At 39.7% G+C, this 27,092-nt stretch overlaps 2 protein-coding genes across 3 annotated transcripts in view; both read right to left on the bottom strand.

Annotated features, from left to right (window-relative positions):
- Positions 1-11,910: 11,910 nt before the first annotated feature.
- On the bottom strand, positions 11,911-17,746 carry eri1 (exoribonuclease 1). Its single transcript, XM_005799064.2, has 7 exons — positions 17,404-17,746; positions 15,466-15,641; positions 15,173-15,389; positions 14,019-14,102; positions 13,830-13,939; positions 13,628-13,742; positions 11,911-13,039 (listed from the first exon to the last, which is right to left on the bottom strand). Exons 1-7 carry the CDS (start codon positions 17,476-17,478, stop codon positions 12,797-12,799), a joined length of 1,020 nt encoding a protein of 339 aa, XP_005799121.1. The 5' UTR covers positions 17,479-17,746; the 3' UTR covers positions 11,911-12,796.
- A 1,224-nt stretch (positions 17,747-18,970) lies between these two features.
- tmcc3 (transmembrane and coiled-coil domain family 3) overlaps positions 18,971-27,092 on the bottom strand; it is a 53,204-nt gene continuing 45,082 nt past the window's right edge. For both annotated transcript variants that reach the window (XM_023350574.1, XM_023350575.1), the window contains exons 2-5: positions 26,150-26,320; positions 25,074-25,864; positions 23,274-23,409; positions 18,971-20,765 (exon numbers count right to left, since the gene is read on the bottom strand). In XM_023350574.1, coding sequence (XP_023206342.1) covers positions 20,460-20,765; positions 23,274-23,409; positions 25,074-25,864; positions 26,150-26,320 — 1,404 coding nt within the window. In that variant the 3' untranslated portion in view covers positions 18,971-20,459. The remainder of the gene's footprint in view (positions 20,766-23,273; positions 23,410-25,073; positions 25,865-26,149; positions 26,321-27,092) is intronic.

Raw genomic sequence — 27,092 nt, 5'->3', positions numbered from 1 at the left:
CTGCCGCCCAGGAGGAAACATTACAAGAGCTGCCGCATTTCCAAAACTGCTACGGTGATGCTTAAACCTGCCAGTCTTCATGTCCATTATAAGAATCGTAAACCACCGTTTAAGAAACTGGATTAAAGTGGAAGATTCGCCGTTCTGCATAATTTGATTCTTCTGAAAAACAGAGAAATACAACGATTCTTTTTTCCCCCATCAAATACATTCAGATAATTAAACATTTTTGGTGCTCTACGTACTACGGAGCCCTCTAGGGGACATGGGGAATTTTTTTTCTTTTGCGTTCCCTCGCAAAAACTTTTGCGTTCCCTCGCAATGCTGTACTGGTCAGTTATGCAGCATAATTGAACACTGCAAGCCTTTCTTACGGTGGGCGCCGTACTTTATGCTTTAATATAAGGTTATGTGAGGTTTCTCCATGAATGTTAATATCTTTTTGTGAAATATCTGAAGTTTTATATCTTTCTTTAGGATAGAAAGGCGCCACAAACCTACGATATAAACAGAAACTTTCCGTAAGTAGGAAACAAATAAAAATACATTATAATTTGGACTATTTCTGAGTTATTATCGCGGGTAATAAATCATCTGACAGTTTTGATTGTGTCTCTGTTGTGTTCGTAGTCTGAATGGTTTAAAGAGCTGCTTTCAGTTCCATCTTAGCCTTAACAGACATAAACATGCAGTAAAAAATGAATCGATTTTCAATCAGTGTTTTGCACCAAACAGTTAATAATAATAAACAAGTTTTCACTGAGGCTCTGTAAGAGCCATATGAATGAAATAAGTAATTATTGATATAACAGGAGCAGAGGCTTTGACACTTAGGTGTGTCGACGTGGGAGTGACGTCACCAGGTATGAATGGGAAGGACACTGGCTTTGTGTGTTTTAGGAAGCGGTGAGCGGGGCGGTCAGTCCTTGCAAAGTTTGGAGCCTGATCATCAAAATGGAATAAATCGATAATTGTGACAGAACAAAGAAAAGGTTTGGAGCTGATTGATACACGGACAGATGAGATTCCCCGAGTTAACCCAGTGCGGCCCTTTACCATCATTAGTTTGTCGTGTTTTTAATAATAAAAACTTGTTAATAATAAAAACTGTTTGGTGCAAAAACAGATTGAAAATCGATTTATTTTTTACTGTATGTTTATGTCTGTTAAGGCGAAGATGGAACTGAAAGCAGCTCTTTAAACCATTCAGACTACGAACACAACAGAGACACAATCAAAACTGTCAGATGATTTATTACCCGCGATAATAACTCAGAAATAGTCCAAATTATAATTTATTTTTATTTCTTTCCTACTTACGGAAAGTTTCTGTTTATATCGTAGGTTTGTGGTGACAATTTCTATCCTAAAGAAAGATATAAAACTTCATATATTTCACAAAAAGATATTAACATTCACGGAGAAACCTCACATAACCTTATATTAAAGCATAAAGTACGGCGCCCACCGTAAGAAAGGCTTGCAGTGTTCAATTATGCTGCATAACTGACCAGTACAGTATTGCGAGGGAACGCAAAAGTTTTTGCGAGGGAACGCAAAAGAAAAAAAATTCCCCATGTCCCCTAGAGGGCTCCGTAACATTCCTTCAAATTCATATAATTTGTTAAATTCTGATATACTTTCATCTTTTAGAAGGTAAATTATTTGCATTTCCTTCAAGCACTTGCAGGAGTTCTCTTGAGTAAGCAACTGACTGAAGAAATCACTTTTACTACTTTCATTCAAAGGATTGTGAATATTGCACATAATGTTTTGGCTTTCATGTAACATCTTTACTTGATGACATCCTAAAGTTCTACCATCATCCAGGTCTAGTTTCTCGGGTTGTTGAGCCTTTTCGTGTCCCTGGATCTGAGACGGTGGCTCTAAAACAAGAGACTCTAAACCTCCTTTCTTCTAAAACTGCAGCATTTTAGCTTTCTGTCAAAACACAACACACATTTTTTTAGAAAGCTTTACTTTAATACATAAATCTATTGTACATGATCAGCTTTAGCTCTTCATAACAGTCAATATGGCTACCTCTCTCTGAATAGGCGCTAATTACATAAAGTGACCGAGCGAATGCATGAAAATGTTTACATTCTTTAATCTGAATATTTGATCTGCTAAACATTCTAACAAAAAATCACAACGTATGAGTTTTTTTAACATTCATAATGCATGGTTACGGTCATAACTCCAACATAACACGCATTCCAAACCAGATCAGAACAAAAAGACTCCTTTTTTATGGAAGTAAACATTGAAAACTACTTCCTCTTTTCTTTATAAATAAGTTGTATGCCAATCTTTACCATTTGTGGCACCAACAAATACATCACATAATGTTGATTAAGAAAGACCACGTGATGTTTGTACACCAATAATACATTCATCTCCTCCTGTGGTTGCGTGCTGTACATCATGACATACAAGAATCCTGCGATACGTAACAAACCGGCACCTCGGTGTCTCCTAGATAAACGCGGTGGAAGAAACAGACCGGCCATCTCTGACAGAGGATCCCACACATTGTCTTTACCGCAAACTTGTTTTTGTTTGTCGTTCTTCCAGGAGTTTGGAAGAAATGTCCTTTCTGTGGTTTTGTCGCAACATTTTACATATTTCTCTTTAGTGGTGATTACATTAAAATGACCACATTGAGAGAAATATAGATACATAGTCTTTGGTTACGTTAGAGAAACATATACTTCCATTTGTTTAGTTGTTTTTTTGGTGTGATTACTAACATACATGTATTTCTATTTCACTACAATGCAACTTTAGTTTGTTTTTTTTACCATTGCTGTGTTTCTATTAGGAAGATTTCTTTTGATTTCATTCTTTTTAGGAACATCAGCCAGGTGTTTGGCCTTCAAATGTTCCAATTTAGCAGATTTATCTCATCACTTGAGTCCAGAGTTTCTCTCAAAGGTCCAATTTCTCTTCAAATTAATTCACCAAACCATCTGAAAAACACTGAACTTCACATTTTCTAAACTGTACTTTATGAGAATACATAAAAAAAATTACAAACTTTACATTGACGGCCAACAGTTATCTTTCTTCCTTGCTAATAATCAAAGGAGCATTTGGAGTGTAAAGATACAAAAAGACATAAAATCTGAACATGAGCAAACCGTTTCAAATTGAAACTGAGACAAATAAACACTGAAATACAACAGAAAACATTGGCATATTTATACTGGCCATTCAGAGTTCATTTTAACTCATTAAGTGTTTTTTTTTTAACATTTAGCGATTTAAATGATGCCCAGTGTTAGAGTTATTTCGCAGAGTTGATTGAATGGTGTTGAATCAACTCTGCTGGGAGGAAAATAAGCTCCTCCCCTCTGCTTCACAGTCTTCGTTTGATTTCAATCTGAACACGGCTCCATTTTGTTCATCTCCTGTTCTACACGGTAAGTGTCCAACTTACTAAATCTTTTGTCCAGCACTATTACATTGGCAGTGAGTGATTTGACTTTTTTTACTAATTACTAGTGATGGTGAGATGAAGCCTCATGAGGCATTGAACCACTTGAGCCAACTGGTTCGAGAAAGGGTTCATTTCTTGAAGTTTCATGTGCACACGAAACCACCTACTGGCCAGGTGTATAATCACAGCCAGCTGTATCTTAACACGTGTGATGCATTGAATTTTTGTCTATTATGGCTCTTGGGAATGACTTCACAAAAGGTGTAGGACGAAATCATTTGTCTACATAAATTATGTATACACATATGTGTATAATAAAATATTGTTTGAATGTATTCTCTGTGTGTAATTATTCCCAAAATAGTAGTGTCATGTGATATGGCATGTTGTGTAATAAAGTTTTTCTGTGACTCTAGAAAAATGGCATGGGCTTAATCAGGCAGAGGACAGTGAAAGTGCTTGTGGAACTAGGGAGGGGGTAGTGAATAGGCTAATGCTTGTGTAACTTGGATGATTTCATGCATTTTTATTAAGAAACCACAATTTCTCCACAGTTTTTGGTTTCAAATGATTTCTCTTTTTTGACACTACTTCTCCAGTCTTTGAAAAGACACGCTCACATGGCACAGATGATGCCGGGGTGCATAAATAAATAAGTGCAAGTTTGTACAGATTGGGGTACAGTGACCGATGATTAGCCCAGTACTCCAGGGGGTTCTCCAGCCTGCTTATGTTTGCCTCTGACAGGTAGCGCTGGACCTCTACGGTGGAATGCTGACACATTTTGAGTCCTCTTTGCCTCCATGACACTAGTGTCCAATCTTTGCCAAAGTCTGCTACCTAAATGGAAACCACAGGTCATGTTAGTAAGTGTTGTAATAGGAATAAGTAATCTCAAAATGTAATATAAAAGATTACCTCCAGTGAATTCTTGAGAGGTGGAAGCCTGGGGAATCTCGTGAGCGTTCTCTTCTGTGTTCCGTCGGATGACGGTGGCACACTCTGAAGTCAAGCGCTTCACTGTTTCAGCAGCTTTTGTGTTGCTGAAAAATGCTATAAGTTTAAATCGTGGGTCCAGGAGTGTAGCCAGCGACAAGATGCTCATTGACTGCAGCATGTGCAGCTTCTCCCTGAGCTGTCTGATGAGCTGCTCTCCTATTTCCACTGCTACTGCAGGTGCCGACTTGGTGTCTTCCTCCTCCTGAAGGGCTTTCTCTATCATCTTCAGGAGGGGGATAACTTTTGATGCCGACACGTGTTCTTTTGCAGAGAGCTCCGTGGTGGCGTCATAGAAAGGAGAGAGTAAAGAAAGGCACGCTACAACAATGTCAGTGAAAAAGGGAATGTCAGTGTGTAATCCAGCCAATGCCGCTCCTACTGGCTCCCTCAACTCCACCAGACGTTGCAGCATCAAGTAGGTGCTGTTCCATCTTGTTTCCACCTCCTGCATCAGCTTGGTTGCTTGCATGCCCAGCTGAAGCTGCACTTGTGTAAGCTTCTCCTTTAAAGATACAGAAGAGTAGGCCATTAAGTCACTGCAGTAGGAGTACAGACAAACTATTAACATTATATATTGGAATAAAAGAAAAGAGCATACCTTAGCAGTGGTGCTGCTTCTAAAGTAGCCAACCAGCTTCCTTGCTTTGGCCCGGAGGCCAGAGAGCACAGGGTGCTGGTCAAGCGCCCTCTTCACAACAAGATTGAGGGTGTGAGCAACACAAATGTGATGGCGAAGCTTCAGCTCTCTCCTGCATGCCACCATATTAGGAGCACCATCGGTGACCATGCATGTCACCTTGCCTGAGATTCTCCATTCCTCCATCAGGGAGGCTTTCACACAAGCAATATTTTCAGCAGTGTGAGACTGGGGGAATGCCTGCACTCCCAACAACACCGAGCTCAGCTTTTCGTTCTCCTCCACAAAGTGGCATGTCACTGGCAGGTAGGCATCCATGTTGATGGATGTCCACATATCTGATGTAAGGCTAACAGCAGCCACCTTCTCTACTTTAGCCTTAGCGTGCTCCTTAGCAGACTCATATTTGGCCTCCACCATGGCCTTCAGAGCCTAAAGGAAGAAATATATATATATTGTTGAATTGTGACACATACAATAATGTAGTCATTCGTTTCATGTATGGACCCACACATACCTGTCTTGTAGGGAGAACATAATTGGGATCCAGCTTAGACACAAATGTCCTGAATCCAACGTCATCCACAATAGTGAAAGGCTGGATATCCTTCACTATCATGGAGACTAGAGCTTCATCCAGCTCTTGTTTTCTGGTGGCTGGTTAAAAGGGAATAAATACAGTGTCTGTTACCTGTCTTTATTTGCACAACAAGCAAACATCAGCATGCAAAAATTGTGATAGTGTGTTTGTAATATAGTAATGAAATACCTTGGCTGGGAGAAGCTCCAGTTTCCTCCCTATTCTCATGCAAGGCACGGTAGTGCCTTAGCATGGATGAGGTGTTATTATTGTACCCCAACTCCTTGGAGCACAATAAACACCTCACCTTTACAGAAAATAAGAAACAGTGAAAAATACAGTTCCTCATAAGCAAACCTAATGCATCTGCAAATATTCAGTTCACCTTACCTTGTTAGGGCTTATCAAATCGAAATGTTCCCACATAGGGGAAATCCTCCTCTTTCTCGCCGGCTCCATCCTACTCCTGTCCTCGTGCTCCTAAATCTCCTATCTATCTCTCTCTGTCCTAAACTCTCCAAACACCAAACTAACTGTCTCAAACTAAATAACCACTATCCAAACTATCAAAACTCTATCCACTGTCTCAACTGACCACAACTCTCCTACAACAACCCACATTTTGAATGGAGCCTGTGGGGTTTCTAAAGCTGTCAAACCTCGCGCCAAAATCTGAGCCACGATACGCGCTTTACAGAAACGCCCCCTCCATTACTCGACACACGCCTCGAAGCCTCGGCACATCACGTAACATCACTAGAAGCAGGACATTGCTCTATTCCACATGCAAACCGATAATTAGCTGTGTGTTGATGTTTCTTCACATGACTACAAAATTCTGTAAATTCTGAAGTACAAATGCTGCAGAATTTACACCTGTACATAGTTGCACCTGTTAGTACTGACTTAACTTTAAATTTACAGGAGCATGGTTTAAACATGTGAACAGTCCTTATATGTAACCAGGGTTGGAAATTAACTTTTTTTGTCCACCTGCCACTGTGGCTGAACCAACTCAAAAAATAACAGAAACTACTTTAATGTTTTTCACCTTTGTCCTCATTTACAGACTCTTATACACTATGTTGGAGATGTAATGGTACTTTTGCAGGCTAACCAGCTGTAGCAAGCTCAAAGTTATAGATTAGGTTAGCTGCTCCTCTACATTTCCAGACTATTTTGTGGCTTCAAATATGTTTGAAGAGCTGTCTTTTTACCTGTTGTCTTGTCTTTTGAAGAGATGAAGCTATGTTAGCAGTCAGCAGGACAGAACTGCACAGCCACTTGGAGGGAAAAAGCTTGGGAGTTAAAAAAAAAAAGTCATCTGAAGAAAAGAAAAAACGTTAGAATTCATCCTTGCTGACCTACGTAGCTAATCTGCAATTTTAACAAGATCGTGGTTTAAACAAATGAACAGTCATTACATGTAAAATAAAGAAAAGGGGGGGAGGATCTATTATCAGTTAAGGTTATATTGTTTGACAAAGGATGTAACAACAATGCTAACAGACACTCAGCACTGAGCTCATCTCAACCCAAAGCCGCCCGAGGAAGATTAAGCGGCAAAAGTCAAGCTAAAACCTTCAACGGTAAAATTAGCACCTTAGCTAACGTTAATTCCGAACCAGCTCAAAAAATAACATCATATTTTCCTTTCTTTCACCTCATTTACAGACACGTAACTTATAACGTTGCAATATGCCAGTTATATAAACTGCGTGCCAGAATTATATGCAAATCGATCTTTTTGCTCTAAGTCAAATAGTTTTCAATAAAAATTTGCGATACTCGACACGTTGCATGACAATGCTAAGACATGTGTAGATCTAAAATTTCAAGCTGATCGGAGCAATAGTAAGCAAACGACAGCCTTTTTGGTAATATCTAGTCTGTGTGAGTGAGCCATGTTTATATGCAAATCATTGTTAAAGTGCCAAATGTGGCAAAGTGAGGACGGAAAATCAAAAACATTTATTAGATTAGGAACATTTAATGTGAAAACAACAATAATACAGAGCAAACGTAGTCAAAAAGGTTTCTTGGTACAATCAGTGTTTTATGCAATTGCCATTTTTGTGGATAAGAGAAAAAAGCCTTTGGTCCATCGAAGATGTCAAACTTCCAATGTCATCTGATGAGATGTCGTTGGCAGCAGGCAGAACGGCATTCCAGAGTTCATCCTTGGAAGAGTACTGCCTCCCACCGGAGTAAAGCTTCCTTTTCAGGATGCTCCACAGATTTTCGATGGGATTCAAATCTGGTGAACAGGCTGCCCATTCCATAATTTTCCCATGCTTTGCAAAAATACTCTGCAAATATTCGTTGGTAAGCCTCGCAGCATGAGATGGGGCATTATCATGCATGAATACCATATTTACCCTGTTCAAAAAGGGGGACCGGAGGTTGTGCTCCAATTATAGAGGGGTCACACTCTTAAGCCTCCCTGGCAAGGTCTATTCAGGGGTCCTGGAGAGGAGGGTCCGTCGGATAGTCGAACCTCGGATTCAGGAAGAGCAGTGTGGTTTTCGTCCTGGTCGTGGAACACTGGACCAGCTCTACACCCTCGGCAAGGTCCTGGAGGGTGCATGGGAGTTCGCCCAACCAGTCTACATGTGTTTTGTGGACTTGGAGAAGGCGTTCGACCGTGTCCCTCGGGGAGCCCTGTGGGGGATTCTCCGGGAGTATGGGGTACCGGGCCCTTTGATACGGGCTGTCAGGTCCCTGTATGACCGGTGTCAGAGTCTGGTCCGCATTGCTGGCAGTAAGTCGGGCTCGTTTCCGGTGAGAGTTGGACTCCGCCAGGGCTGCCCTTTGTCACCGATTCTGTTCATCACTTTCATGGACAGAATTTCTAGGCGCAGCCAAGGTGTTGAGGGGATCCGATTTGGTGGCCTTAGGATCTCATCTCTGCTTTTCGCAGACGATGTGGTCCTTTTGGCTTCATCAGATCGTGATCTGCAGCTCTCGCTGGAGCGGTTCGCAGCCGAGTGTGAAGCGGCCGGGATGGGGATCAGTGCCTCCAAATCCGAGGCCATGGTCTTGAGCCGGAAAAGGGTAGAGTGCCTTCTCCGGGTCAGGGGGGGTGTCCTGCCCCAAGTGGAGGAGTTTAAGTATCTCGGGATCTTGTTCACGAATGGGGGAAGAAGGGAGCGGGAGATCGACAGGCGGATTGGCGCAGCGTCTGCTGTCAAGCGGGCGCTGTACCGGTCCGTCGTGGTGAAGAGAGAGCTGAGCCAAAAAGCGAAGCTCTCGATTTACCGGTCGATCTACGTTCCCACCCTCATCTATGGTCATGAGCTTTGGGTCATGACCGAAAGAACGAGATCGCGGATACAAGCGGCCGAAATGGGTTTTCTCCGTAGGGTGGCTGGGCTCTCCCTTAGAGATAGGGTGAGAAGCTCAGTCATCCGGGAGGGACTCAGAGTAGAGCCGCTGCTCCTTCACATCGAGAGGAGCCAGTTGAGGTGGCTTGGGCATCTGGTCAGGATGCCTCCTGGACGCCTCCCTGGTGAGGTGTTCCGGGCACGTCCCACCGGGAGGAGGCCCCGGGGAAGACCCAGGACACGCTGGAGAGACTATGTCTCTCGGCTGGCCTGGGAACGCCTCGGGATTCCCCCGGAAGAGCTGGAAGAAGTGGCCGGGGAGAGGGAAGTCTGGGCCTCCCTTCTGAAGCTGCTACCCCCGCGACCCGACCTCGGATAAGCGGAAGAAGATGGATGGATGGATGGATGAATACCATATTTTTCCAGAATGACAATTTCTTCTTCCTGTGCCAAGGTTCCAGGTGTTCCTTGAGGAAGTCAATATAGAGTTTGGCAGTCATTTTCACCCCATCTGCAACTCTGACTGGTCCTATCAGCTCGTTTCCAATGATTGCCGCCCAAAACATCACACCACCTCCTCCTTGCTGACACCTGATTCGATGGGGACGTGGACCCTCCTTGCAATACCATCCTCTCTTCCATCCATCGGGTCCATCAAGGGTCGCTCTACACTCGTCGGTGAACAAAACTGTTTGAAAATTGACTTTCATATGATTTCTTGCCCACTCCATCCTCTTCTTCTTGTGAACATCCTTTAATGGTGGGCGAACTTCTGGTTTTCCACATTCCGCAACCTTCCTCAGGATACGACATCGAGTTGATTTGGGTACATCTGGAACGCCTGCGTTTTCAAAAACCTCTTTGCTAGTTCCAAGAGGGTTACGGCGGATTTCTCTCTTGATTCTTCTCATTGCTCGATGCGAAACAGGTGCTTTCTTACGAATCTTCCCTTTGTCAGAACGTCTGTTGAAAAGTTTGGGTTTATTCGCAAATCTTTTGATGATACGATGATCACGGCCCAATTCTCTGCTTATTTCCAAGGTAGATATGTTATTATGAAGCCTTTGAATTATTTTAGATTTCTCAGCTTGACTCAAAGCACCTCCACGTCCCATCTTGCATATAAAGTTGGCACGTTGCACCAGATGAAATATCATCACAATTTCTGCCGTTTGTTTACAATTGCGCAGAACAGCTTAAAGTTTTAGATCTGCGCATGTGTCAGTATTACCATATAGCAGGGGTGTCAAACTCCAGTCCTCAAGGGCCGGTGTCCTCCAACTTTTAGATGTGCCTCTGCTGCACCACACCTGAATAGAATAATTAGGTCATTAGCAAGGCTGGGAGAACTGATCTACACAAGGAGGAGGTAATTAAGCCATTTCATTCCAGTGTTTTGTACCTATGGCACATCTAAAAGCTGTAGGACAGCGGCCCTCGAGGACTGGAGTTTGACACCTGTGCCATATAGCATGCCAAGTTTTGCGAATTTTAATTGCAAACTATTCCAGTTAGAGCAAATATACCGACTTGCATATAATTCTGGCACGCAGTGTAAAACACCAGAGTTAGTAACGTAAAGGGAACGTTATTTTACCAGGCTAACCAGCACAAACGAGCTCATGCTATAATGCTAAGTTATAGTATTATAGCATGATGCTATAACTTAGCATTATAAGTTATAATATATATTATAACATTATATTATAAGTTATAATGCTATTACTTAGCATTATGACTTATAATGCTAAGTTATAGCATGATAGCATGATGCTATAAGTTACTTTAACTCCATCTCAAATGTACATTTCCAGACTAGGTTTTGGCTTCAAACAGTTTTCTAAGAAGTGTTTTTTTTACCTGTCTTGAAGAGCTGAAGCAGTGTGAGCCCACAGCACGGAGACAGAGCTGCACTTGGAGAGAAAAAGCTGGTTGGAAGCGAAGCCACCTTTGATGACGTAGCTAGATAAACTGCATTAATGTTAGCTAGGGTGTGAAAAAAAACAAAAGTACATGCTCTCTTTCTGCCTTAAAAATATGTTAACCACTAAAGGAGTAAAAATACAGAAACAGGGAACCACGATGAAGCAGCTATGATGACCGTTGGAAATCAAATATAATTCTTACTGTATATTATAAGTACAGAACCACTACTGTAATGTGTAAACAGTAAATTACTGCAAATTCAAAACATACAGTAAGTTACTGTAATACTATGTACTATACCTGTTAGCAGAGTCACCCTTCCGCACAGCGTTCAACGTGACAACATGAGACTCACACGGGTTGTGGCTTTCGTGTTGAACCCTCTTTGCATGAAGGACACACCCTTTATTGTACACGAGTGTTTTAAATTAGACAGGTCACGTGATGTGACACACAATAATCCAATAATGATAAAAACAACAACAAATGAGAGCACAAAAACATTCATACTGTCAACAATACCCATAATGCAATGCAAATTACAGTAACTACTTGTAAAGATGTCTTATGGTAGTTTTACTGGGCATTTTGTGGTATTTAACTGTAAAGAATACAGCAAAGGCTAACAGTGTAGGGCTATGGTTAGCTAAGGTAAACAGATAGTTAGTAACTAACTAGGTAGCAGATTAAACGCAACAAAATATCCACTCTTCTGATTGGCCAGTTTGGCTATAAATGAAGATTTTAGAAAAAAACCACGTTAAAGCCTAAATCCAGTTAAACTGGCCAATCATTTGTTCTGTAAAGGAGGGATAGTTAAGAAAGACACAAAACCATCTCTCTTGTGATTGATTAGTTTAATTGCGCCAAAATCTGGACTTTTTATCCTTAAATGTTTCAATTATTTTGATTTGAGAAAACAGTTTAAAGTATAAATTTGTCAAAGTAGCCCTATTAATCATTTATGTGATTTCATGACAAAATATGAAACTTTAAACAAAAGTCATTGCCTCCTTTCAAATTTATTCAGTTAGAACATATTGTGCACTGTGAGATAAAAAATATCTCAACACAACATGACAACATAAAGCACATTCCCCAAAAGGACAATACTTACAAAGGTTCCCCAGTTGCTCAACACATTTGGTTCAATTAAATTATTTCTGTGAAATTCTTATATTTATGGAGCAAATGAGTCTGCAGGGCATTTTCCTGGAAAAACGTGATGTTATAAATTTAAATGGCACGTGACATTAGTGAGATGTGTGGTTTATGAACAGTTGCTGATCATTTTATTTTAATTTGCTTCTTTAAGAATAGAAAACAAAAAATAGAGCATCAGCTATACAGAATGCTGCAGGAATTATCCATTTATTTTTACAAACTGTTGTAAAAATATTTAGTCTGAGTGAGACCTCCTCCACGACGGAGTACTAGGGCCATACTGAGAACAAATAAACAAAATAAAATTACAAGAATAAAAGTCGAAATAATGAAAATAAAGTCGTATTTTGAGAATAGTCATAATACTTCAAGAATAAATTCATAATACAAGAATGGTCATGTTTCAAAAATAAAGTCAAACAAATACGAGAATAATCATATTTTGAGGATAAAGTTATATTATCAGAAAAGTCAAAATAATATGAGAAATAAGTTATGTTTTGAAAATGAAGTCATAATAATTCAACAAAAAAGTCTTGTAAATTTTTTTTATTATTATTTTCAATATGTCGCCCTAAATCGCTGGACTCCTCGAAGCAAAGTCTGCACAAACTGAAATATTAAACTCTCCTTACAGCTTTAAGCTTAAATTAAAGTGCTTTACTCTTTCTGTGAAAATGCGGGTGAAGACAGATTTTAAGGCTGGTTCATTAAAGTTCCTGGCTCTATTCTCTGTTGCCGGGGTTACGGGGCGGCGGCGCTCCCTCCATCGGCGCTGAGCTGGGAACCGAGAGCAGCTGGCCGCCGTGCATGCGCTCGTTGACGCGCAGCTGGCAGCCGTCCTGCAGCATGCGGACGGCTATCCGGGCGATGTTGTGGGAGTCGTCCAGGCCGCAGTGAGGCCGGCCTTCGTATTTCATGCCGAGCTTTTCCAACATGGTGCTCAGCTTCGTCTGCGTGCGTGGGACCTGGAGGAAACGAGGGGTGCGAGTTTAAAAGCCGTGGCAAACATCAGAAAATGTTGAAAGAAGAAATTCAATCGAGCAAAAGTCATCTCTAAGTGATTAAGCTTAGATTTAGCTGAGTGAGATTGCTTAAAAACAAGATCACAAATTTCTTGTTTTTGCTTGTTTCTTTTCTAATTAAGAAATGACCAAAAAAACGTCTTTTTTTTTTTTTAAATCCCGAGTTGTACAATGAAACATCAGGGCCAGGCTACAAAAATGTGTTTAATTACTAGAATATAGTCATAATAATAGCCAAATGGATAATTTTGCCAGAAAATTAAGTTTTACGTAACTACAAAAGTTACAAAGTTTGCTCAACATTCATTTTAAAATTTTTATTTCATGTTGGATTTCTCAAAATTATGCCTTTATTCTGTTGATATTATGACATCATTCTTGTATTATTTTGACTCCATTATTGTAAGACTGTATTCTTGTAATAAAAAGAAAATTGTAGCCTGGTCCTCATATTTACATTTTCCAAAAATTACATCTTCAAAATACCAAAATTTGATTAATTAAAAAAATCTATTTATCGTCCAGCCCTACCTTGTAGAAGTTGCAGTAAGACTTTCTTATATTTATCCATTTCTTTGCAAACTGAGGATATCGGATCCGGCTGATCCGACACTGGATGTTGAGGAACTTGCTCATGTCCCACGCCCTGCGGAAGGAAACGGAAACATCAGAGCAACCAGAGAGAGGAACGCCAAATACTGCATCAGCAAATTGGGTCGTAAAGTAAACCCACCCGTCGGTCAGCATGGCGTATTTGTATTTCGTCCCGAGTTCCCTCTCCTGCAGCCATTCCACTACTCGGTGAAGGACGTCTGGAAACGGATCCGCTCCGTCCACCGTCTCCTAGAGCCCAAAACACCAAGAGGTGCGTTAAGACTTCAACTTTTAGACGTTTAGGAGACGTTAAAGAAGCAACTCAGACCTGTGTGATTCCTGTTAGCTTCACGCAGAAGTCGGAAAGCTGCGGGTTCACCTCTGGTTTCACGTACGCCTGAAAAGTGTCCACCTGCACAGAAATCACATTTAATGGAAGAAAATCTTCCACTAATTACTTACAGACAGACCGGGGTGGGTAGAGTACACAAAGACTGTACTCAAGTGGGAGTAGCAATACTTCATGATAAAATTATTCAAGTGAAAGTAAAAAAGTATAACGCAGAAAAAATACTCAGAAAAAAGTTACTTAATTAGATACTAATCAACTCTGAAGGCAGGTCTAGTTATTGATTGAAAGTTGGTTGATCTTATCGATTAACTAATAATTGATGAATGGCCATTCTCTTGAATCATATATTCCCATAATATGAAGAGCTAAAGTTGTCACAATATAGTAAATATAAAAAAACATTAAATTTTATTTTAAGCATTTTATTTCAGCTGTATGAAATAGTGACTGAACAGAAAATTGTAGTTTATGCACGTTTTTAGACATATTTATAAAATATGAAAACAGTAACATCTTAGGATGCAGAATAGAAAAATAGATGAAAAGAATAAAATATGTGAAACACTTAATGAACAGAGATGTCTGTTGCTCTTTAGGAATATTAAAACTCTTAAAGGAATATTAAAACATGGTTGTTAGCATCATTTTTTAAAATCATGTTACAACTTCTTAGCATCATCTTCGTTTTTCTGACACATTAGTTTCACCTTCGTTAGTTATTGTTGAACAAGAAATTGACGCTGCTTCGTCATGTGGCTCGGCTGAATGAGCTCTATTAAGGTGATAAATTAAGAAACTTGTCGACTGTTTACATTTCTGAACAACTGAAGAACTTGTCGAGTGTTCATATTTCAAAACAGAACCGCATAAAACGTATTTTTCATCCCATATCGGACTCTGTTTGGACCGTTTCTCTTCCCCGTTCTGATAAAACGCCGCCATCTTAGTTTCTGTATCAACATCTATCTGAAGAATGACCGCCTGCGCCCTCTGCTGGATGGCGGGCAAACTACAACATTAAAAAAAGTCTTAACTGACGCCATTAATTAATTGATTGATTAGAACAAATTTTAATCTAATAAACAATTAATCAACAATTAACTGTAAATCTACTAACTGTTTGGACTTACGATCTGTAAGGTGTGCGTGTTGATGAGGACCATGGGGAACTCGATGATCTCATGCAGAAAGTCTGAGGGATTATCCTCCTCGCACGTGGCCTCAAAGTCCACCACGCAGATGTAGTCGTAGTAGGTATCGGTGGGCCCTCCCTCTGCGGCTGACTGCAGCAGCTTCTGCTTCTTGTAGTGGTTCTTCAACCTCTTCTTCATCACGTCCTTTACGCCTCTTCACGCACAAACAGATGGTAGATTTTGGGAGCGGACACCGAGGTTTCTATAGCTGAAAAAGTGAAAACACTCACCTGGTGTCGAGCTTCAGCTCCGACAGTTTGACCCGCAGCTCGTCTTTGGACATGCGGTTGATGTGGCCGTTAGCCAGAGCGATCTCTTTGTAAACCGGGTGACTGAAGTCTTTGTTGGACTGAGACGTCTCCGGAGCTGTTTCGTCATCGGGACATATTCTGCTGCGGGGTTTCGTCTGGAGAAGAAAATGTAACTCAGCTTGACTTCCGGTCACAGGTTACTATGACCTCCTGTAAATTCACAACACTTGAATACTGCCTAATAATCAAGTTTATCGATTAATTTAATTTTTGGAAATGTTTGTTTTTTTTCCCCCACTGGTGCATTTTTGGGGTTTCAATAGTTCAGACGATAAGCCGCCATCTTGTTTTACAGTTTCTATTTACTTGGACGTTGAATTCAGATCAAGTCTACGTTCAAATATCAGGGCCAGGCTACAACGTTTTAGTATTAATTTTTTTTTAACACGAGAATAAAGTCATAATATTACAAGAATAAAGTCTCAGTAGTACAAAAATAAAGTGGTATGACAAAATCAAAATAATGAGGACCAAGTCTTAATATTACAAAAATAGGTCATAATATTAAAATAAAGTAGCAATTTTATGAGAACTACAAGAAAAATAGAAGAAATAAATGAGGAATATTAAATCTTGTTATACTTTGGTATAAGTTTTACAGATAATACTAAAAAATCTTTTAACATATCAGCACCAAACTATTATCAGAATTTGAAACTAGGGTCCAAACAACTGTCTTCTATCTTTATAACTAACAAAACTTTTTTTCTCCTTATTTTCAGACTTTTTTTCTTTGCGTCTTTATTCTGCTAATATTATCACTATTTTCTTGTAATTAAACAAATTCTCGTGGACTGTCCCTAATACTGTGTTGTGCAACTCACAGAAATGATGGCTGAATAAAAGCCACTTTTTGAAAATACTATCTGTTCTTTGTACTTTAAATTTTAGAAACAAAAGCGAGAAAAAATAATAGAAATTGATCTAATGTTTTCTGGTAAAACATTGGCGATTTCACTGGGAAAGCAGGGCTTTATAGAAGAGGAGAGCAACCTTAGGAAAGCAACAGGCTGATCATCTGTATAGTGAGTAATTTAAGCAAACGGAGCCCCAGCCAAGTATTGAGGGGTGACACTGGGGCCAACCTTTCTGCATTAAGACTACATTTTTATTGGCCTTTTATCATATTTTATCTATCTGAGAATCTAAATTTTTTGTTTTAAAGATATTTAGTAGTCAAGATGAACAAAAATAACTGGACTACATCACTAAGTGTGTAATGAATTGCTATAGAATATGTGGGTATTACTTTTTATATTGAATCATTGACATAAAATTAAATTTTTGATAATATTTTAATTTCCTGTGATGCATTTTCAAGGTTCCTCCTCCTCGTTAGTGATTAAATAAACATACTTTTCTAAAATGTACACAATTTACTCGTTTGCAGCAAACAGATTAATGAAGATGGCAGAATGATAGCTCATCCATATTTTAAAAAGACATTAAAAACACTTAAATTAAATTCCAGACTGTGTATGGAACCTTATACAAGTAAACTTAGAAATAGTTGGGTTGGATCATTTTTAGGATTCATGTTTAAAATCAGTCCAGTTTAGCAGTAGATCATATTGTTCTTATAATGTTCAATACACATCCAAACGATGTACGTTTAAAAAAGTACACTAACATGAAATATGCTAAATTATTTAGTTGTTGTTTTTTTTACAGCACAAATGAAATTTAGTCTAAGAGAAACATGTTTCTTTAACTTGTAAACGTCGGATTTTCTTCACAATTCAACGCATAAAATAATAATGACAGATTTAAGACTGAATTAAGAATAAAAGCATGTTATACTGTCGTTAAAATAAAAAAAATATTTATCGGAAACATGTTAATTTATGCTAGACTTACCTTTTCATCTTCTTTTTCCTCTGACATTTTCACATTTACGTCTGTTCTTTGAATGTTCTCCTTGTGTTCATCCATTTAATGGTCAAAAAAGATAGCAACTGTTAAAACAAGCAAATTTCATGTAAACAAAAACTCGATTTACAGCCAAAAATGGATGCACCAGGCGATATTAACTAACATTAACTCTTCCTTAAAGCTAAAAGAAACGTGCAAATGTCATTACAGAGCAGCTTGACTGTATGTATTTATAGAAAATACGAGCAATAAGACATCCTGAATAAACAACGTCTCTCCTAAAGCACCGCTACTGCGTTAAACTTTATTTTATACGGCTGGACAGATCAGGAACTGTTTCCGGTTTGCGCCAAAAACGTCCTCCTTGCTGCTCCTCACCGCCACCTAGCGACGAGGAAGACCAGTTACATTTGAAAATCCTGAAATGCTCTACGATCAAGGTCACGTCCAAAATAAATTTAATTAAAAATAATTTTCAGGTAGTTTTAGGTTACATAAACATTTAAACATAAAAATACTTAGGCAATATATTTTTCAGTATTTTATATTGTATTTTTGCAATTGAAATTTAATTCAATAATACTTTATTTATCCCAAAGGGACATTAAATTCTCATGTAACTTTAAAAAATGTGTGGCTGTTGATGCTGTGCGTGGGAAGGCTCTCTGGTAGCAGCCAATGTCGCATCAAATCTGAAGAGACCTCTGATTAAAGTTATGTACTAAATCCTGAAGCAATAATTGCCCCAAAAAGCAAAGCCTTTACCCAAAGGATTGTGACCAAAAGTCTACAAAAATAACAAATTAGAATTAAAGCAAAACAGCCACTCCAACAGGGTAACACAATGCAGGTCCTATAAGGTTAAGCATCGTGGGTAACGATAACACAATATTTGCAAAACTGACTTCAAATCTGGATTAAAAATTCTTCTTCTCACATTTACAACCCTTAATTTATAGAGCAGTAAATAAAGTATCTAATAGGTGTGGGTTAAGATCGATTATAAGATCATTAACAATTCAGCGAAAGTTTTTTTTACTGAATTATTTCAATCAAATACAATAAAACACTTCGGACATATCAGCTGCTTTTAAGTTCAATGATTTTGAAATTGTAATGCTCATTAATGACCACTAGATGTCACTGTTGGCCAAACTTCAATTACTGAACTATTCATCGCCTAAAATGGTATTTTCTCAAGATTAGATGGTTTAGCTCAGTTTTATTTTATTATTTGTATAAACCTGAAGAGTTTATACTAAATCAATGAAACGGAAGCTTTTGAGGGACAAACGTATTAATTAAGTAGGAAACTAAATGGACGGATGCACAAAATTATGTAAGGATAGATGAACAAAGCATTTAGATAACTGGATAAGGATTAAAATCCTGGAATACAAATATTTTTCCATATTTCCAGATCAAGTCCAGGCAGAATCGTAATGCAGAGCTGCTGTCAAACTAATTTTCTTCGTCTTTTTGATCATTTTCCCATGACAAAAGCAGAGCATCACGGGATTCACGAAATGGTGAGGAATAAACAGAACCAACATGATAGAAAAACAAAGATTTATTTCCTTCTGTGAAAAAAATAAGAAGAATCTTATGAAACCCACAACTACGACCTAAGCACAGAAAGAAGTGAGAGAGTGTTTCTTCTGCTGAAAGTAGTGTTTGAGCAAATTTTGAAAAACATTCAGACAGAATGTAAAGGATTATCCATGTTTGTTGTTTTTAAATGGACATTAAACATAAAAAGAGTCAGAAGAGAATGAAGAAGCTGCATTGGAAAGGCATCAGTCCCATTTCACCGTCTTCATCGACAAACAATTTGGGGAAAATCTGAGCTACAAGTTTCAGTTCCCAGTTTGTGATGCTGCTTTCAGGTCCTGTGGTAAAAAAGAAATCCTATCACTTTTAAACCAATTTGGACAGTAATATCTTACGGAAATAAATCAAGATCTAAAGGTCAACAGCAGCTTAAAAACATGAAAATGTTTTGTCTCAGCCAGAGTACTTGGATTCCCACTGGACTTGAACGCAGCACAGCATCAAAGGCTTCATGTCAGAGTTCATTTATTCAGGTCAGTCCATAAAAAGGCATTTTGATGAGTCGCATTTAAAGTTTGCAGGCGCTGCCTCTGTCCTCACAGTACATGTTTGCACAAGTTAGCATTTTCTCCTGGAGTCTAGTTCTGCTCAGAAGTTTACATACACGTTTGTTTTGCTTTGTTTTGGTACAATTCAATTCTAAAAAGAACATGATGACCGTAAACGTGGGAGCAGAACCGCAGCTTTAAGGAGCCAGTGTCAAATGAAAACATTTACATACATTAAAACAACTTATAAAAAAAACACATTAAGTTAACAAGACGAGAGGCAGTTCAGAAGCTGTGCTGGGAATAAACCAGTTTGTTTTACTGGGAGTTTTTCTGTTTCTTTGCTGGTTCAAAGTGAAACTAAAAGTCAGCAGATGAGAAAATCAGGCTGGAAAACTGCTGATCTGAACCTCGTAAATGTGCTTATAAAATCCTTGCAGGATGGTTTTACGGACACTTTCCAATCATAGTTGAAACATTTAAAGTGACATGTCTACGTATTTCAGTATAAATGATTTTATTAGGCATGCTTTAGTGTCTCTGTGGAAAGATTTTCCTCCTGGTTTTGTGAAAGGAACTGTGGTTTATCAGTAAACCTGACTTGAAACCTGATTTCTGGTTTATTTTACACAGGAACAAAGACGGATATTTCTCAGATTGTTCCTTTATGAAATCCAGCAGAGACACACGAGACGAAGGATCTTAAATTCAAATCTTAGAAATGACACAGTAGGAGGCGCTCTCCGCCACGCTGTGTTTGGTCAGAGGTCAGAGGTGAGAGGTGCAGCTGCGACGGATGCCTCTACGGCCCGACTCGAGCCCGGCTCAGATTCCGATCCAAAACAACTTCGTCTCCTGATGCGTTCGGGTTTTTGTGGCGAGGCTCTCGGTTCGGACGGGTGAAGGTGTTGGCTACATTTCCGGCGCCCTGGCCGGTCCGGGTCAGCGCGGGAGGATCATCCTGTCCAGAGTGAACTCCACCTGTTCCCAGTTCTTCCACAGCATCACCAGCAGGGACACGCCCACGCAGGTGAACGCCATGTGCAGCCGGCTGCGCAGCAGCGGCGCGGTGAACTTAGCCGCCGTGGAAACGCAGACCAGCAGGACGGTGGCGATGGCCAGCATGATGTTGATGAGGCGGCCCAGCAGCACCTTGGCGTCGGTGTTTTCCAACTGCACCGTCTGCTGCTGCTGCTGCTGCTGCAGCTCCAGCTTAGAGACACGCGTCTGACACGACTCCAGGACCTCCTGCACGAGGCAAAGGTCAAAGGTCAGGTTAGAAATTCCCGCAGAACTGCAACCTGCGGCTTATACGATGTTTTTAAACACAGGTGTAAAAACAAATGCAGGTTTTAGCTGTTTTTCATGGAATAACTGCACTAAATTTCCACAACACTGTTAGTAAAAAGTACGAGCAACATTTATTTTATTTTATTTTATTTTTTTACATTAAATCACAGATTTTAACACGCTGCAAAAACACAAGATCTTACAAAGTATTTTCGGCCTATTTTTTGTGTTTATTTATTTCAAGTGTACAAACAAAAAAAGTTCTGGTTCTACTGGCAGAATATTTCACTTATGACATGGAAAATGTCCTATTATTAGTGAAATAATCTACCTGGGGAACTTGAAATTATTTACTTAAACCAAGCCCTTAAAACTGAACAGTTATTTGTAAGTTAGTTTTGTTTTATTTCAAGTGGAGTAAGATATTTGAACTAAAAATACTTGGTAAGATTTAGTTTTTATTTGCAACAGCCTGTAGAAGAACATTAATTTGTTTTTTTGCAAAAGTTTGTTTTAAAACCATTGAAAATTAAATAAAATTGTCAGAACTTTAATAATAACATTTATTTTAGTTGCTATTTTCTCAACAAAAAAAAAACATAAGCTGGCTAGATGGGTCTTTTGTGTCAAAAATATCTAAACATTAAAAAACTTTTATTTATGTTTAAAAAAAATCTAAGCAGAAGCTGCAAACAGTGAAAATAAAGCAGCCGAGTTTAATAAAGGCACGCTTCCTCCAGAACTCAATATCTGATTTATGCTTTGAACTGTAACAAGACTAAGGAAAATAGTCATCCATTAACTTCCAGTTTTACAGCAGGAATAATTGTTTTTGTTTACTTAAGCAGCTTCAGTCTCTCAGACTTTGTGGAAATCTTTCTGTGCCAGAAGGAATCAAAGTCTAAACATTGTGAGGACAAAAATCTGCAACTTTCAGCAGTAAAACCATAAACAGTGATTATTTTATAATGGTTTCTATTTTATAGCTTGTAAATATGCACTAAAGTGCTTTTAAATGTGTAACTGTGGGATGTTTCAGTTCATTTCACAATGCAGACTTCCTGCTTCTCCATATTTGAATGACGACATTTGAAACAGGATTAAAATCCAAACATCCATCCATCCATTTTCTAACACCCGTGTCCCTAGTCGGGTCAGGAGGTGCTGGTGCCTCTCCAGCTACGTTCCGGGCGAGAGGCGGGGTCACCCTGGACAGGTCGCCAGTCCGTCGCAGTGAAATCCAAACAACAGATTTTTATATTCAAGTTTAAAGACATTTTTCAGGTCCAGCTGCCAAACGTTTTATGAGTTATCTCTGATATAGAGATCCAGATTGTGACTTTTATTATTGTTTATTACCGAAGAAAATTAAGAAAAGTTTTATTGTTGGTAAAGAATGCTGTCGGGCGTGCCGTGGTGGCTTAGGGGAAAGCGCGACCCATATTTGGAGGCCTTGAGTCCTCGACGCGGCCGTCGCAGATTCGACTCCCGGACCCGACGACATTTGCCGCATGTCTTCCCTCCTCTCCTTCCCTGTTTCCTGTCAGCCTACTTTCGTATAAGGGACACTAGAGCCCACAAAAAAGACCCCCTCGAGGGGTAAAAAAAAAAGAATGCTGTCAGTTTGTAGGGAAAGCCGTCCTACTGATTTGTATTTCTGCTGGAAAAATGTTTTTTTTTTTATATAGTTTTGATTTAGAGTTGACATTTGATGGTGCAGAGTTTTTGCAGGTTTGACCAACTCAAATGTAAGATTTTAAAAGAATTTTTAAAACCATTATGAATGGAATTTAAGTTTTATATCTCGACAGAAATGTCTGAACTTCGTCCAAGCAGTTGGTGAAAAAGTTAGACTTCCCCATAACAGATGTAGAAAGCTAGCTGCTAGCTAATTAAAGTGTGTTAGCAGTGAGTTAGCGGTTGACTCAAACAGAAAAAACCCACAAGAAATTATCTACTACTTATTCTTATTCCTGTTAAACATGGGGAACCATTATGTAGTTTTATACTTTTACCATTTTGTCTTTTGTTTATATTTTCTTCTAATTCATCTAGAGAAACTCCTATTAGTTTATAAATTGTGAAGTACTTTTGTTTTTGTTTTGCTCTTCTGCTTTTTTTTGTTTTGTTTGTATTTCCTCTAACTCTAGCACTGTGAATTGTCTTGTTCCTGAAAATGTGCTTTACAAATAAAATTACCTTCACATTACCTACCTGGAGTTGCTTTTGAACCATCATAAACTGAACAGTGATCAATGTGTTTTATGCATATTGATGATTTTAACTCGACCAAATGCAACATCTGTTACTGTAGCTGAAATGCTCTACAAATAAACTTTAATAATTTATTGATTTTTCATCTTAATAGAAACATAATTCCCCCTAATCAATGGACATTAGCTAACAGAAGGTCAGTTTGATTAAAGGATCATTTGTTCTGTGTTCAGCAGGAGCCGGTTCAGGTACCTGGATGTCTCTGGCCCGTTCGTAGGCCTGGTAGGCCACCTTCTCCTCGATGCTGGCCAGTTCCTGCTTCAGGTTACTGGTCTCGTGCTGGTGCAGCTCCGTCAGGTCGTTCAGCTGGTCCTCCAGGCGCTCATACCTGGCAGACGGACGCCCACGCACGCAGGGAGCCGAGGAGAGAGCCAGAAACAAAGCAGGACTGAGCGAGTGTGTGGGCACAAGAGCCGCGCAGCAGTTTATAACGATGCTGCTCTGTGTGTGTGGTTGACGTAGCAACAGTCTGCTGGTTTGTGTGTTAATGTTTTAGCATGCAGCAGCTTCTAAAACGGACCATTAAACTGTCAAAGCTCACAGCAAACAACTCCTGTTTACTGTAATCTGAGACAAACATCTTAAAGGCCAAATTTAAACATCTTCCTCTGCGGAGCCGATGGAAATAATTTCAGCTCAAGAGATAAGACAGCAGATATAAAGATTTCAATTAACTTGATTTCTAAATCAAATTAATGTTGGCTCAGGTGGAATGATTTTACAACAGGCAACTTCAGTCAATTCTAAAAACAAAAACTGCCTGAACAAGTTTAAATTTAATAGACAAATCTAAAATCCAATATAGCAGCTCGTATTTTAGTTTTAACCTCAACAGATTAAAGGTTTTAAAATTCTTTAATCAATTCTGTACAGTTCAAGAATGGAAAATAAAAGAATATTTAATAAAAGGTCACATTTGTATTCTTTTGCGACCTCCCTCTTTTCTGATTTTGAACTATCTCTCATTCTGTTGTAAAAAAAAGTTTTTGTTTTTCGCTCATTTTTCTTTCATTTTTAAAAAACTGGCAGCCAGGGAAGAGAGTGATCTAAGACTGTTCTGTGCCAACGTTATTTTTTGTATTTCTCCGACTGTTTTCAGTCTTTTCGATGCATAGAAGAAGAGCACCTATTGTTTGTTGTGTCTATGGGGCTCAGCACTGCCCCCTATCAGTGAGGCACGGTACTTTCTGCCTCACCCTGCGCATTTTAACTGCGTATTTAGGGCCAATTAGAAAGGCTAAATATGTCACTTACATTAGTTAAATGTACTAGACAAACTGTGAAACATCAACATATGCAGAAGACGTGCGACTATTGTAGGCGATACGAAGAGACACAGCTACAGATGGATCCGCTGAAATTATGTTTTGTTTATTATGTGTGACACAGTGCCCCCAGAGGTGAGACACAGCACTGCACTGCTTTCATGTATTTAAAAACCTAATTTATATAAAAGTCAAGCGGATATTTTGATTTTCTCTCATCACTGTTAGCATCTATTTCACTTCTTGTGTATTTAATTTGTAAGGATTAAAGGTGAGGCTCTTAAAAAGCTTGTGTTTGCTGATATAATGAATCCTAACACCATCTGTGACAACATAAGTTTTGAGCCGACAGTCAGTGAAATGTAGCCGGTTCTTTCTACAAAAAACAAACAAAACACTGCAGAAACACAAAATCTTGCCAAGTAATTTTGGTCTAATTCTAGGGGAAATATTTTGGTATATTTGAAATAAGACAAAACTAATTTACAAGTAACTTTTCAGCAAAACATAGGAGGCAATAACATGGGGAAAATGACGTTATATGTAAAATAACCTGTCTGTGGAACATTTTATCAGCATAAAGGAATTGTTGACGTGAAACAAGCTCCTGTATGTAAGCTAGTTTTTTGTCTTGTTTTAAACAACATTTGCTCTAGAAACTAGACCAAATTTTCTTGTTCAGATTTTGTTTGCAGTGACCCTCAGTGGTTCTTCCTGCGCTGCTCACCTGTATCTCTCCTCCTGCATCACCTGAGTAAAGTAGGAGTAGTCTCTCTTGAACTGCATGTTCATGGAGTCCATGTCCTCAGCCAGCTGAGCCTGAGCGTCCCTCACCTCCCGCACCATGTCCAGCACCTCCAAAAGGCGTCCGCTGGAATCGGACCTCCCTGGGCCCCCTGACCCAGTCACAGATCCCCCAGCCGGGTTCCCGTTGGAGTCGGCCGACGCCGACGTGCCGGTGGAGCACTCGTCGTCGCTCTGGTACTTCGAGGGTTTGGCGACGGCGTTGGCGCTGCCGCTCAGGCCCCGGGACGTCCCTTCCGCCTGCAGCCCTGAGCCGCTCTCCATGGAGCTCTTCAGGTGGGCGATGTTGTCGGCGCTGCCGAACTTGTTCCTGATGAGGTTGGCGATGTCGCGCGGCTTGTTGAAGAAGAACGGCGGCGAAAGCGAGACGCCGGGGCCGATGGTCTTGATCTTGTCCAGCGCCGAGTGTCGGCCGGAGGAGCCGATGTCCCGCAGGCTGTCGTCTTTGCTGCGGGAGGCCGAATCCTTGCTGCTGCAGCTGCTGCTGTCCTTCTGGCTCTGCTTGCCGCTGGTCTCGCCGTCCTTCATGCGCCGGTGGTACTGCTCCAGCTTCTTCTGCAGGCTAGTGATGGTCTGCGCAGACTTCTGGTTCCTCTTCTCAAACACCTGGCGGATCCGGGTGACCTGCTGCTTGTCGGCGTTGTTCACCAGCTTCAGGTACTCCGCCACGTCCTTGTCCCGCGCCTCCTGCTCCACCTTGATCTGCTCCGTCACCTGAAGTTAAAACCAGCAGGAGGAAAGCTGGTCATAATTAATGCTCGACATTTCTCCTGTTTCGCTCATCAAATCCTGGGGACGGTTAAAGGGTTCAACTAGGCCTGTCGCAATAAATCAATTAATCGCATGATAAATTAAACCCAACTCAATCATTTTCATTTGCATGATTTATTGTTTCTCTCTTTTTCTACCAAGAACTGGTTGACAAAAAGTTTTGACACTCCTAAATAACTGGATAAGGCTGTAACATAACGAAGTTCATCTGGATGTGAGTAAACGCACCTTGAGGATCTTCTGCTGCAGTCGGTCGATGCCGAGCGCTCCCTTTGTAAAATCCACGCCGATGCCATCGACTCCATCGCTGTCCACCACATCCAGGTTGGACTCTGAGGAGCCGCGTCGCATCGGCACCGGGATGCTGAGGGTGTTGGCATCGTTGCTGCTGCGCTCTGCCTGTGGACACAGAGACGCCTGGTACTCAATACCCTGTATTGGACTAAAGTTCCAATAACATGACGAAATATTATAAATATTTGCCATAAATTGTGCATCCCAGTGTGGAGGAACGAGGGAATAATCAAGAGATTAGGGCTGCAATAACGATTACCTTAGTAAGCAATTATTCTGACGATTAATCAAATAAGAAATATGGCACATCCTACAGATTTTTTATGTAACCTCGTCAGGATTTTTATACAGCATTAAAAATACATTAAAAGATGCAGATAAACAAATAAATCAATTCTTTTCTAAGAAAATAAAAATTTTTATGCTGTGCTTATACCATAGGATTCCTTTAATAAATATGAACCAGGTGAAGATAAAACTATGCCACTTGAAGAGTTTCCGTAAAACATACAGAGAAAAGGTGTTTTTTATCCTAAAAATGCTAAATGTATAAATATTTTTGTACAGTTTTTGGCTTAATTACTGCTCTGGACATGTTTTCTTTTCACCAAATTGCCTTTTTCAGAGTCTGCATACTCCAGTTAACAATTAATCGATTACTAAATTACTTGAAAATGATTTCAATAATCGATTAATCACGATTAATCATTTCAGCCCTTCTAGAGACACTGCAGATGAAAGAGGCTCCTGTTTGCCTTTCAGACAAACTAGGCAGTGTCAAATGACAGATGTGTCCAGGTCTGAAATGATTAATCAGGTTATTGTGATGAATCGATTATGGAAACAACTGTCAACTAATTCAGTAATTGATTAATCG

The sequence above is a fragment of the Xiphophorus maculatus genome, chromosome 17 (assembly GCF_002775205.1).
Source record: "Xiphophorus maculatus strain JP 163 A chromosome 17, X_maculatus-5.0-male, whole genome shotgun sequence".
Lineage (NCBI taxonomy): Eukaryota > Metazoa > Chordata > Actinopteri > Cyprinodontiformes > Poeciliidae > Xiphophorus > Xiphophorus maculatus.
The sequence above is the reverse complement of the archived record's forward strand: the minus strand, read 5'-3'. Positions and strand labels throughout refer to the sequence as shown.

Coding starts and splice junctions, on each gene's coding strand:
- eri1 (XM_005799064.2), bottom strand. CDS start 17,478: ATGGATGAACACAAGGAGAACATTCAAAGAACAGACGTAAATGTGAAA. Junction 15,642..17,403: donor AGGAAAAAGAAGATGAAAAG/GTAAGTCTAGCA, acceptor TTTCTTCTCCAG/ACGAAACCCCGCAGCAGAAT. Junction 13,040..13,627: donor CTTACTGCAACTTCTACAAG/GTAGGGCTGGAC, acceptor CGTTTCCTCCAG/GTCCCACGCACGCAGACGAA.